Source organism: Aphis gossypii, chromosome X (genome assembly GCF_020184175.1).
Source record: "Aphis gossypii isolate Hap1 chromosome X, ASM2018417v2, whole genome shotgun sequence".
Taxonomy (NCBI): Eukaryota; Metazoa; Arthropoda; class Insecta; order Hemiptera; family Aphididae; genus Aphis; species Aphis gossypii.
In genome coordinates this window covers 62,100,589-62,114,986 of record NC_065533.1, presented here as the reverse complement: position 1 = coordinate 62,114,986, position 14,398 = coordinate 62,100,589, and the positions used below count along the sequence as shown (strand labels likewise).

The following is a 14,398-nucleotide window of genomic DNA, read 5'->3' as shown; positions in this document are numbered from 1 at the left end:
GTGATTGACAAATAATGTGCACTAAATAAATTATAGATGGATATCCATGGCCGCATTACATATTCTGCTGTTCATGATCGTAGTGAAGCTGACCCTAATGATGAAGATCTTCGTTTATTTGATATGGCATCAAGAGTAAGAATTTTTTTCTATAAATAATTTAAATCATTCAATAGTTTTCAAAAATTTTTTGTTATTATTTAATTTGGATATAAATATTTTTTAGGAAAACCTATTTACAAAACAAGGACTTGATTATGAAACTGATGCTGGGGTTACAAAAATATTCAGACGAATACAAGTTAAACGGTAAAATATTTACATTATTAATCTAAGTTAATGTTATTAAAGCTCATTTATTTTTTTGGCCTTGCATTTTAGTGTTGGATTCCTATTCTGGTGGTGTTGACCGTGCCAGAATCACAGCTACACTACGTGGTTGGTTAGAACAAGAATATTTTGTTAAGCATCCAGGACAAATAAAAGATTTTAGTCCTGAAGCTATAAAAGGAGCTGCACTTAGGGTACCTCAACAACCGAATTATACAGATTGTGGCCTTTTTATGATTCATTTTGTTGAAATGTTTTTTAAAGTAAGTCAACTAATTATTGTATTTTAATACACATGCTAAATCTTACCATATTTTAGAGGCCGATTGTGGATTACACTTTTCCGATTCGTCATTTAGAAAACTGGTTTTCTGTTGATGAAGTTGTTGTGAACTGCCGAAAAAGAAAAGAATTACAATATGTTATACTTAATAGGATGGAAGAGAAACGATCTACTATGCCCGAAGAAATAGAATTGCCAATTCTTGATATAGATTACATGTTATAAATAATTTCACTAACCCGTTTGACGTTATTTAAAATTGTAAAATTACCGAGATTTGTTATTTAAAAATACATTTTAAGTTTATCAATGTTCATTTCAATTCATCTGCTTTAAAATCAGTTTTTAAAATGTATTATATTTGCCTCTTTTAAATTTGATATCCTTATTTGGTTAGAATTTGTTTTGACAATAATGTTATGTATATAAAAATCCATATGTATTAAAAGCTTAAAGTTTATATTTCAATATGCTGTTGTCATTGTTGTAATGTATAATGCTTACGGTTTTTATGGTTTATAACAATGTAATTAATTTTGATAATATAAATTATACTCGTACAAATATTTTTTTTAAATTTTTTTTCATATAATTTTATATTTTTAAAAGCATGAATATGTGTTCTTATTTAGGATTAGTTCCAATGTTGAATAGTTTAATCTACAAGAAATATGTTTATTATCCCTGTCAAAAATAAACCCTTTAACAATATATTTTGTAAATTTTCTAAAATATAATATTTATCACCCTGTAAACACAATACCTAATTAAATATAATAATATACCTTTAAATTATAGTAACCTACAGTTTTATTTTGATACTGCGATAATTTTAATGTAATTATTCAAATTGCTATGCATGCGATGATACTCTCACGTGTCTAGGATATATAATAAATAGTAATATTGTTTGCGCCGAAATGGTTCTTTTTCCTCATGGATCTCATGTCTATCTCGAAAATTTAAATATTTATTTGCATAAAAGGTTTTTTTAGTTTTTGAAAAAGAATAGGTAGTTAAATCTCATGCCATTCAATCAGATTTTCTATACTTATTAAGTAGTTATTATTTATTACTTATTACTGTAAAAAACGCTCTTATATATTATATACATTTTTCATAGAGATACTAAGGGTGATATGGGATTTTTGAAACATGCATTTGTATTTCAATTTTGGATAAAATTACGTATTTTCATGAATAATAACAATGTTAATTATTTTGTTATAATTCAAAAACATCAAACGTGGGTATTCAAAACTTGTACTCATATTGTAAATGTTATTATATTTAATGAAATTTACAAAATATGAAGATTAATTTTAATATATTATCGATTTATACTATGATCATATTATTGTATAGTAGTAATTGTACGTGTGCGGGACACTGAGATTAGTTACGACAATCTTCATCTTTATTATTTATTTTATTAAAACGTCAGGCGTTTTTTCATTGCAGTTTTACTAGACCGTTTTTCATGATTTTTTTCAGAAATGTTTCGGGGCTAAACCAAAATTTCCATCTGCATACCAGGTATTTGCATATGTTAATAACTTCAAATTGTTTAACATACTAAAAATTATTACCCTCTCATTATTTTCACTGTGGTTATCAAATAGTAAACATTTTTCATTTTCGAAAACACTCCATTCACCTACAATACATATATATATTATATCATTATTATATTTTATTATATAACATAATATATTTATGTATAATAATAGGGCTTACGATTTCCTACTGGTATTAAAAGAACACGTGTATTTAAAATCGTATATTTTTTAACGTATACACGGATACTCTTATAATATGGATCACGCAGGGACGCCCGGAAGGGGGGGCCAGTAGGGGCAATTGCCCCCCTGAGATTTTTCGTGTTAGTTACAAAAATGTCCATTTTTTACTTAAAGCTGGTCTTAGGTATTTAGCGACTATTGGACAATTCTTGTATCTAACAAGTCATAAAGGAGGTATTCAATTGTAAAAAAAAACATTACGATCGTCGACGGAAATTGAAACTTTTTGACAGATATTATTACATTATTATTTTTATAGGTACATTTATCGTTAATTTTTAAATAAATTAAAAAATTGATTCAAAATACAATTTTTTAATCAACAAATTGATGATTCATTTAATTTATTTGCTTCAAACAAAAGGAGATTGTCATTACTTTTTGAATAAAATAATAAAATAGGTATGATGTAATATGTAAATTCATTCACAAAAATTTGTTTTTAGTTTAAACTTTATTTTATTTTCTAATAAATATAAAACTAATAGTGTAATTTTATATAACTGAAATTAGTTAAGCTTTTAAACAATTATTAATGATACAGTAATATTGATACTATAACAAAGTATTAGTAGATGAAAGATGAAGCAGTAAATCTTCCCACAAGTACCTATTTATAGTACTTGCAATTTTTTTGCCCCCCCCTGAGTTACATTTCTGCGGGCGTCCCTGGGATCACGTGTAAATATAATTACACGGGTTTTTCTTAATTTAAATTTAAATATTTAAAATTTGGAAAAATATAAAATTTTTAACTTTAAACAATTTATGATAAAATTTATTTTGCCAGAAATTGGTTTGGCGTAAAATATCTTGTTTTTTCTTAATTTTTTAAAGTGGATACATACCTTCTATTTTCAAATCTTTTAGATTATCAGATACTTTTGGAAAGTTCTGAGATCTTTGATTTTGGATGGTTTTTTTTATTGATTTTTCCTTAGGAAGTTCTTCAAGAACACCTTCTGAAAGACCCGTTACAGCTTCGGAAAATAACTGCTCAGGCGTAGATTTTGATATTTTCGCTTGTGTTTTAATTTGCATTTTAATTTTTGCGGCATCAATTTCATTTTGACACGAAAGATGATTATGTTCATGATCTATTTTAATGAAATGTTTTTTATCCAGGGAAGTTTTTAAAATGTATGGACATTTGTAGCTATTTTTTTTTGCAGCATTTCCACCTTATAAAATTTAAACACTCTTTGTGTACAACATACCTAAAATTTTTATATGCCAACTTTTCTTTGCCCTTCTGGCTCTCGAAAATATCTAAACTATCCATAACTATTCAAAAAGAAATTAAAACAAATGCTTAGCGAATTATATAATATACAAAAGAACACTGTAGTACCGAATACAGAGAAATGAACGCACACAAAATTGACGAACTTTATAAATTATCGCATTACATTACATTTAAGATAAAGTTAGTAGTACCTTTCTTATCCGTTATAATATGTCACTGTACTTAGTTATTGTATATCTGATCAATATGACAGACAGATCGTAGAACCTAATCCGTGCTCTTAATCATTTTTATCGTAGGTACCTATACAATAATTTATCATTGAATCCAAAATTAATATTATTTGTGGGAACATAACAATTGTACGTAGGTAAATTATACATTTAGTATTGATTTGAGATTAATTTGCAAAAACTCATATTATAGAGTTATTTTTTCGCGGTACCAACTCCCGCGACGTGTGACGACCGCCGCGAGCGACGGCGGCGCTTGTCTGTTTTAACCGCGCGTTACGCTACATCTTCGTCCGCCGCTTATACAGTCCGTACTTGTCGCGACTTATTATATACAATACCTATTGTATATATATATATTTAAATTTCGTTCTTGTTGTTATATTTTTTTTGTAGCTGTGCCTCCGCACCTCCGGTGGTTATTCGTTATTATTATTATTATTATTATTATAAAAAAACAAAGTTTTCTTTAATATTATTATTATTATATTAATCGCTTTTTCTTTTCTTTTTTCTTCATCTTGTTCTTTTCTTTTCTCCTATTTTATTATTATTATTACTATTGTGCTACGTGACAAATTGGCTCCTCGGAATCATACACCAAGACCACGGATTAAGTACGAGTTCGGCGAAACCGTAAGTAAATTTTATTTTGTGCCACATAGAATAGCTGCTTACGTAATATTTCGCCAAATCGAAAGTACTAATTTAGCTCGCTGGTTAGGAAAGACCCCGATAAGTGCGACTTGGCCGACAACGAGTGTCAGTCACGACGGAAATAGAGAATAAATTGGTTGTTATCGGGATTAGCAGGTTTTCGGTGGTTACCGAACGATATCGGTTATTCGCATCTAATTAACTCATTTTCCCGGCACGCGTACGCGGTACTTCGAGCCGTTCTCGCACAAGTAGACATTAGGCCGGTGGTAACCAGTCGTCTCTACAATTCGGCTCACGCGATAAGCATAGCACTTTGAATCGTTATCGGGTATCGGTTATCGTACCTAATTTCAGTCGGTTCGTGTGTGTGATAGCATCGTTATTTATATTGATTATTGTGGTTATCAACTATAACAAAAGTACGATGTCTAACGTTGCGAAAAGAATTTTCCAAATGTCGATCGCAGGATTAAAGTCGATTTTATAGAGTCGAAATTAAAGAGTGTGAATTACGCGATATTATCAGCACGGGTGCTAAGAATAATATTCTTATTAGACTCGAACAAAGCATTTTAGATGACAGGTATGACCCACAAACTCTGCAATTGCCTGTTTCGACGACGCACCCGTACAATTCGGCAGGTACTCCGCCTAGGACCAACAATCACCGAACGGGTGTTCCCGACTATTCGGTAGTTGAATCCGGGGACGGATACATTGACGACGAAGTTCGGAATATTTGTTTTAATAACGACCAGTGTGACAGACTGTCAGGCGCGGCCAATAATTGCGGTTCGAACAACAGTTCGCGGGTAAATTCGCGGCTATCGAATCGTAATGCACCACCGCTAAACAAACATTTTTCCGACACGACACAGCAATTGGTAGACTTAGGTCACCAAGTTGGAAACGTCGGTGCTCACGTTTGGCGGGAAGTAGAACTATTTAGTATCGAAAACCGCCTTGAGCCAATCGAAACCGCACTAGTCGACATTAAGAACTCTGTGAGGAGTCTCAATGCGCGACAAGACGTGATCGAAAATCGGCTGAAAAGCCACGGCTGTTGTGGGGCAATCGGGCAAATCGTGATTCGTCGAATTTAGCCGAACTTAATAGTCACATAGCGGAGATTGAACTCGACATACGGGAAACAGCTACGGTGCCGCGGCGGTTGTCCGCCGCTCAGCCAAGGCCGTCGGTGGCGTGGGTAGAACACGATTCCGTATGGTCCTTATCAGCGTACGGAATCGTGCACATTTCAAGACACACGATTCCGTACGTTTTGTAGCCAAGAGTTTAATGAAATGTTTTCAGATTTCCATGTGGTATTAGTCTATTTGACTTAGGCCGGGGCTAGACACGTCGTTTTCTGCCGCGTTTCGTACGCTGCGTATTCCGCGCCGTTTTCCGTCGAATTGAAAGTTTATATCGGAGTAGCTAATAGTTATACACGACGGACGTTATACGCCGTGTTGTAATCCGCGGCGGAAAACGCCGTCTATAGCCCCGGCCTTAATTAGTGCGTTTTACATACGTTTCGCTTATACTTAACTGCCTCAACTATAAGTAAGGGTCCAAACACACGATTATATTTTGCCCTGTTCCAGCGAAAAACGGCATTGTCAATTTACCACAATCTAACTCAACGTATAAAAAATCGGACTGTAAATCCGGTCGTGTGTTTAGTAACATTTATATACTTGACGTACAAAAGTGATATACACCTACCAGATAAATTTTTATTGTACATCATAGGTATATAAGTGTTTATCAAGTATTGTATAATTATTATTTTACAATTTAACAATTTTAGATTCTAAACAGAGTGATGAATGTATTGATTTTACAATGATCTATGTTTTTTTTTTTGTTTGTTTTTGTATCTGTGTACAGCATAACTAGTCGAAATAATGCTTCGATTTCAAACTTCGGGGGTGGTTTCCGATGGAAAAATGAATATCCTTGGTGAATTATAGAGGTAAAAAGTAAACATTAAAGTTTTCAAAAAAATCGAGAAAAACAAAAAAAAAATGATGGAAAAACGAGAATTCTTACGTAAAACCAGTTTTCGTCAAAATCGAAATTTTTATTTTGCTATAACTCAAAAACTTTTAAATTTTTTTATTTAACTACTTTTAATGTATTGTAATTTTTGTGTCAATTATTATAACATCTATTTTCATCATTAATGTATAAACCATGTGTGTTTCAGGAACTTTGTAAAAATCGTTATTGTAATGTGGGCCTGCAACACAGCTTTAGGAGCACCAGGGCCCTCTTTTATGCGAGTAGACCCGTGGGAAGTGACTCAAAAGTATTGTGGACAATTACTCAAGGCATCTATAAAAATCGTTTGCAAAGGAAGGTCACAAAAAGGTAATTTAATTTTACATCTATACATAATGAAACCGTAAACTGTATGTGGTTATATGGTTTGTATAATAAAAAATGATAAAATCGTATGGAGATTTATCATCAATAATTTTTAATCAGTATTGATATATTATATTGCTTTTAGAGTTATTGGTTTAGAGTTTTAGACAACACTTTTTTGGAAATAAAATATAGCAGTATTTTATTTCCTTTAAACAACTTCTGCATTTTGTTCCATAAAGTTATAGGCACAATGTTAATCGCAGCATTTTTTCGACTACTTATTGTATATAAAACTTTTTACAATACATACACGAAAATACACATCATTGTAAATTTGCTCAGAATCAACAAAAATTTGTTACAATTGTGTTTATTTAAATAAAAAGGAATATAATTATTACATGCTACATAACTTAGTATCTAATTAATTTTGCTATAGTAATTACTAATTTGTATTTTAAATTAGCTAGTATCCAACACTATTATGATGCACTGTAGTTATGATTGAACTTCCCATAACAGCACAATATTATTATGGTATCTTAATGGTTCTAATTACATTATTGTTTCAGTTACTTTGGCAGAATTTGAAAAACAGAAAGCAACAGATTTTTAATAACGCGTGCTGTACAAAAGAATGCAACTTAAATTTATTCAAGCACATTGTCCTGATCAACGAACAAAGTAACTACCTATACAATCTAATTTATATTTTATTATATTATACAATTCCAATGTTTAATACAACTTAAATCATTTTTAAATTTTTAACTATTAAGAATCGACTGTGGTAACTGTACACACTTCGGTAAATACTAAATATTATTATTGTCATAAGTAACAATAATAATAATTTTTAAATTTTGATTTTCAAAGCACCACATTAAAAATCAATTTTATTTGAAGCAAATTTTGCGAAAAAATTAACACATTTTTGAAAAATGATTTATTGAAGGGAAACTTATTAGGTACTCTAATAAGATCCATAGTTGTTATTTTAATTTTGAATTCTAGCCCTAATTATAATTATTTATTATGGTTACCTATACAGACAATGTGTTTAAAACTTCTTAAGCTCTTGAGCAATAAGTCCAATAAGCCATAGTTTTCATAAACTTTTCAATAATTGACATTATTATGTTCACAGATCACATAACGTCAATTCATCGACTATACGCAGAAACTCCTACTCCAGTTCCAGTACATACAATTATGAGTACAACAACTACCACTACTTCTACAACAACGTCAACAACCACTCGACCACCACCAACAAAACCAAACAACATCACAATACCAGCAACACAAGAAAGTCATGGACTATGGTACTATGTACTATTTCCGTTCACAATCCATTTTATTCTAATTTTTACTTACCATAATCAACTTTTAAACTGTTATTTTATAATATTGTATTTATAACAAATTATACTTTTTCTTTCTCTTTGTACAAATATTTTATTGTTAATAATTTATTTTCTGAAATCATCTTTATAACATATTCATACAAATGATAATAATTTATTTGGCAATATACTTATTGTTAAACAATTATAATTAGGCTACGTCATTAAGATGTGAGTGAATCTGACATAATAAATCTATATAGTCATCTTGATAACAGTCGTAGAAGATGAGGTAAAACAATATACAACTTTCCCATTTTTTACAATATTTTGTTAAATGAGGCAAAAACATATCCCAATTGGCAGCTAAAATGCTTGTGGTTAGATGTATGTGGATGGTTGTGGTTCATTGTTTAAGACCTTGTTTACAGTCATATGCAGTACTAACGCTAACCCAGCGTTCGGACTCATTACCACGTTTATATGCAATAGTTAATGTGTATTAGGGAGTGGATTTAAATGTACCTGAAACATCAAGATTAGATGTTAAATAAAATTCAATGTTATTGCGAATGGTTTTTTAATCTATGATTTATAATTTGGATTCCATGACCAACACGTTTTAGTACCAAGGTTAATATTATGTGTACAGATAATCGAACATCACTCGCTCCAGGCCATTCAGAACAATTTATTTTTATTTTCAAAAACTCCAAGTTTCTAAAGCCTTACCTAAAAGTATTATTTTAAATTAAAGTTCAAAATTAAGTTTAAATGACAAATTTGACATTTAGGTATAAGGGTTAAGTAATAATGTTGAACATTCAAGTTTTAATTTTTAATTTTTATAATTTAATGTTTTTAAATTATGCTAATATATGATTCCATAGTAACATGGTCCACATCATGAGCATACGACATTATGGCATATGGCGTAAACAGTTTAAATCATGCATAGAAATAATCCCCAGTCCTACTTAGTAAATGATATGCTGGTCCACTACTTTACTTAAAAGTTTGAGAACCGGTGATCTGGACCTGAATGCAGATATGTAGAACTTTTAAGGTTTAGGCTTCATGATTTTTGTAGAAAATAACAAATTATTTTGAGATTTTTCAAAAACAACGAGTAATTACAAACGTGATTTTTAAAATCGATGTTAAAATTCAATTTTCCTAGATTGGAACATTTGTATTAGATTCACCGTGATCCGGCAATTACCGAGGAGGAACAGCATTTCCGGTAATAACCGTATACCCTGTAATACCAGAGATAGGTAAGGTAGTAAGCAAATACCGGATAGCAGTATCAACATTTCAAATACCGCCAGTCCTACCTCAGATACGTCGAAAACGACAGATATGTGTAGGTAAGATATTGAAAAATGACAGTGTACACTAATACAATGACATTTAACAAAAATTTGAGTTAATAGATCTTAATTACAAGTAAAACTCACTTTAAAAACTATGAAAATATTTTCTGTTTTATTTAGAGATATATCAATATTGAATAATCAATATTTAGATATTAGGAATTGGTTAGGTCCTAACCTACCCTAAACTTTTAATATTATTCTCAATTATTGCTACACGAATTTCACAAAATTAAATTATATACTCACCAGTAAAATATATTTATTATTTACATCTTAAAAGTTGGAATTAATTTTTCAAGGAGTAATGCCTCCATCACTACGAGGGTAAAGTATAAACTCCTTGCGCTCTCAAAAATCAGGTTAGGTTATCTATAACCGTGGAAGAATACATGACGAATTTACGAGCGACGTATTTCAAGCAGATAATATGATCGCGTTAACTAGTGGGTTAGGTTAGGTTTAACCTACCACGGTAATGAAATATTGAACGCTCATTGATACACGAAAACGGTTGTTTACTGTGGTTGTAGACGTTCCAGAACGACCATTGAGACATTTTCGTTTTCACAATAGGACGCTTGTGGCTACAACATTTTAATCCAAAAAAGTAAGTTTTTTAATTTAATTTATTAATATTAAATAATAGGTAGGTATTAGTGCTTATAATATCTTTATGATAATTAATTTTAAATATTTAAATTCTTACTCCCAACACATTATATTACTTCGTTTTTTTTTTATCGGTAACCAATTTTCCCAGTAACCAAATATAATTGTAAAATGCTTTCAGTTGAAAACCAAGTTGTTTAAATGTTTTATACGAATCATTAAATATTAATTTTCAGTGATTATAATATGGTTTAGGTTAATAGACAACAACATGACGAAGAACCGGCTTTATAATATATTAAATTATAGAGCTTGTTTCCTAATCTTGTCGTTATGTCAAACCACAAATTTACTGCATAGGGGTTATGATCATCCTCCCTCCCACAATAAAAAAAAATGTGACCATACACTATACTATATAATCACATTTTTTTTTTTTTTAGTTTTCACACTATTTTATTTTGCATTAATTTCTGCATTTTTAGGTAATATTTTCTTTTTTTTAGTATTTTCAATTGAACTCTGTCAATTAATATATTTGAAACCTTTTTAAATCCTAATTCTGCATGTCATTTGATTGCTAACGAAAAACATTATAACACATCTTCTTTTATAAAAAAAAAAAACAAAAATACCTATATATTATATTGTTATCCATTTCTGGTTATTCAATATTTTATAATAAATTTATTAGTTTAAATTAATATAATAAGCTAAAATAATTGTTTTTTAATACATTTTATATTTTCATACATTTGACCATATCGTTTAATTAATAAAAGTATAATTTAACTATCTTAGTTTTAATTTTGTTAAATTGAAATGTTTATAAATTACTTAGACTTTTGTTGGTCCAAATACTTATAATAAAAGTCATGTTTAAATACGGATTTGGTATCATAGAAATAAAATGATATAATTTATAACATCAATTGATTTAATATTGTTATAAACAAAGTGTATCAGATAGAACTGACTAAAAAAAAAAATGATGCTAATTAAACGTTATATAATTAATAAATTATTTAATAAATATACTGATTGCAAAAATAATATTTTGAAAGAAGTCATAACACTCCAAATTAATTTATGCAAAAAAATATTGATATTTTAAAAAATTCTAAAAAATAAACTAATTGATTTAGATAAATATTTTTACCATAAAAATTGTTGTTTTAATTAAATTTACAAATTGGCTATTTTGAATTTTTCCAATAAAAATTTAAACAAATTTAAATTTTTTTATTATATTGTACGTGTAGCGCAAGTGTCTCTTAATAATAAACAAAAAAAAATATTAATAAGAACAAAAGTTATTCTAAAAGTCAGTTCAATGTGTTATATGGATGTTTGTATATTTGGAAAATAAAAGTTTGAAAGTTAAGTTTCAATTAATGAATTTGGTACAAATATTGAAATCAAAATGTATATTAGTTATTAGATATACTAATATACACTAATAGTCAATCAATAAATTATTTCTGTAAAATATAAATATGATAACTATCTGATTGAAAACATTGTTAATATCTTTTTCTTTTTTAGGATCTATACACATTTGCATAAAAAAATCATTGGACACCGTTAATTATCATTATGTAAGTACCTCATTAATATTTATTAAACTTAATATAACATTTTTTTATTTAACTACTTTTAATGTATTATAATTTTTGTGTCAATTATTATAACATCTATTTTCATCATTAATGTATAAACCATGTGTGTTTCAGGAACTTTGTAAAAATCGTTATTGTAATGTGGGCCTGCAACACAGCTTTAGGAGCACCAGGGCCCTCTTTTATGCGAGTAGACCCGTGGGAAGTGACTCAAAAGTATTGTGGACAATTACTCAAGGCATCTATAAAAATCGTTTGCAAAGGAAGGTCACAAAAAGGTAATTTAATATTTACATCTATACATAATGAAACCGTAAAACTGTATGTGGTTATATGGTTTGTATAAATAAAATGATAAAATCGTATGGAGATTTATCATCAATAATTTTTAATCAGTATTGATATATTATATTTGCTTTTAGAGTTATTGTTTAGAGTGTTTAGACAACACTTTTTATGGAAATAAAATATAGCAGTATTTTATTTCCTTTAAACAACTTCTGCATTTTGTTCCATAAAGTTATAGGCACAATGTTAATCGCAACATTTTTTCGACTACTTATTGTATATAAAACTTTTTACAATACATACACAAAAATACACATCATTGTAAATTTGCTCAGAATCAACAAAAATTTGTTACAATTGTGTTTATTTAAATAAAAAGGAATATAATTATTACATGCCACATAACTTAGTATCTAATTAATTTTGCTATAGTAATTACTAATTTGTATTTTAAATTAGCTAGTATCCAACACTATTATGATGCACTGTAGTTATGATTGAACTTCCCATAACAGCACAATATTATTATGGTATCTTAATGGTTCTAATTACATTATTGTTTCAGTTACTTTGGCAGAATTTGAAAAACAGGAAAGCAACAGATTTTTAATAAACGCGTGCTGTACAAAAGAATGCAACTTAAAATTTATTCAAGCACATTGTCCTGATCAACGAACAAAGTAACTACCTATACAATCTAATTTATATTTATTATATTATACAATTCCAATGTTTAATACAACTTAAATTCATTTTTAAAATTTTTAACTATTAAGAATCGACTGTTGGTAACTGTACACACTTCGGTAAATACTAAATATTATTATTGTCATAAGTAACAATAATAATAATTTTTAAATTTTGATTTTCAAAGCACCACATTAAAAATCAATTTTATTTGAAGCAAATTTTGCGAAAAAATTTAACACATTTTTGAAAAATGATTTATTGAAGGGAAACTTATTAGGTACTCTAATAAAGATCCATAGTTGTTATTTTAATTTTGAATTCTAGCCCTAATTATAATTATTTATTATGGTTACCTATACAGACAATGTGTTTAAAACTTCTTAAGCTCTTGAGCAATAAGTCCAATAAGCCATAGTTTTCATAAACTTTTCAATAATTGACATTATTATGTTCACAGATCACATAACGTCAATTCATCGACTATACCAGCAGAAACTCCTACTCCAGTTCCAGTACATACAATTATGAGTACAACAACTACCACTACTTCTACAACAACGTCAACAACCACTCGACCACCACCAACAAAACCAACAACATCACCAATACCAGCAACACAAGAAAGTCATGGACTATGGTACTATGTACTATTTCCGTTACACAATCCATTTTATTCTAATTTTTACTTACCATAATCAACTTTTAAACTGTTATTTTATAATATTGTAATTATAACAATAATTATACTTTTTCTTTGTACAAATATTTTATTGTTAATAATTTATTTTCTGAAAATCATCTTTGTAACATATTCATACAAATGATAATAATTTATTTGGCAATATACTTATTGTTAAACAATTATAATTAGGCTACGTCATTAAGATGTGAGTGAATCTGACATAATAAATCTATATAGTCATCTTGATAACAGTCGTAGAAGATGAGGTAAAACAATATACAACTTTCCCATTTTTTACAATATTTTGTTAAATGAGGCAAAAACATATCCCAATTGGCAGCTAAAATGCTTGTGGTTAGATGTATGTGGATGGTTGTGGTTCATTGTTTAAGACCTTGTTTACAGTCATATGCAGTACTACATTTAATTCCATGCAAACAGACTTTAATGTGTTGTGATAGACATAGGCATTTGTAAATTAGATTGAATAGGTACCTATATTTTTACCTTATCTACATCAATTATGGAGAGACTCATTATATATATATATATATTTGTTAATAAGAAAAATTGAAATAAAATAAAATAAAAAAATATATTCTTTAATATATTTATTTTAATTTATATAATATAAATCTTACTCAAAATATTTCATCAATAACCATGCAATTGTTAGCAATAATTGTGTATATTGTCATAATGTCATTTATTATAAATTTTTAACTTACACCTATTATACATGTTTTAAACATGCACTATTTGAATATTCCAAATTTTTTCAAATGTTATGTCTAACCGAATACTATAAACAAAAAACATTTCAACAACATTGATTGCAAAATACCTATGTAATAG

The 14,398-nt window shown here is 28.7% G+C and overlaps 1 protein-coding gene across 5 annotated transcripts in view; it reads left to right on the top strand.

Annotated features, from left to right (window-relative positions):
* The window catches only part of LOC126552614 (serum albumin SDS-1-like), a 77,973-nt gene extending 64,354 nt beyond the window's left edge, over positions 1-13,619 (top strand). Inside the window, exons 1-4 of one of the 5 annotated variants that reach the window (XM_050207326.1) lie at positions 4,954-6,532; positions 6,767-6,930; positions 12,737-12,851; positions 13,319-13,619. In XM_050207326.1, coding sequence (XP_050063283.1) covers positions 6,792-6,930; positions 12,737-12,851; positions 13,319-13,556 — 492 coding nt within the window. In that variant the 5' untranslated portion in view covers positions 4,954-6,532; positions 6,767-6,791 and the 3' untranslated portion in view covers positions 13,557-13,619. Of the gene's footprint in view, positions 1-4,953; positions 6,931-11,997; positions 12,162-12,736; positions 12,852-13,318 lie in introns of those variants that run through there. The other 4 variants (XM_050207321.1, XM_050207325.1, XM_050207322.1 and 1 more) reach the window with 4 other exon arrangements.
* The last annotated feature ends 779 nt before the right edge of the window (positions 13,620-14,398 follow it).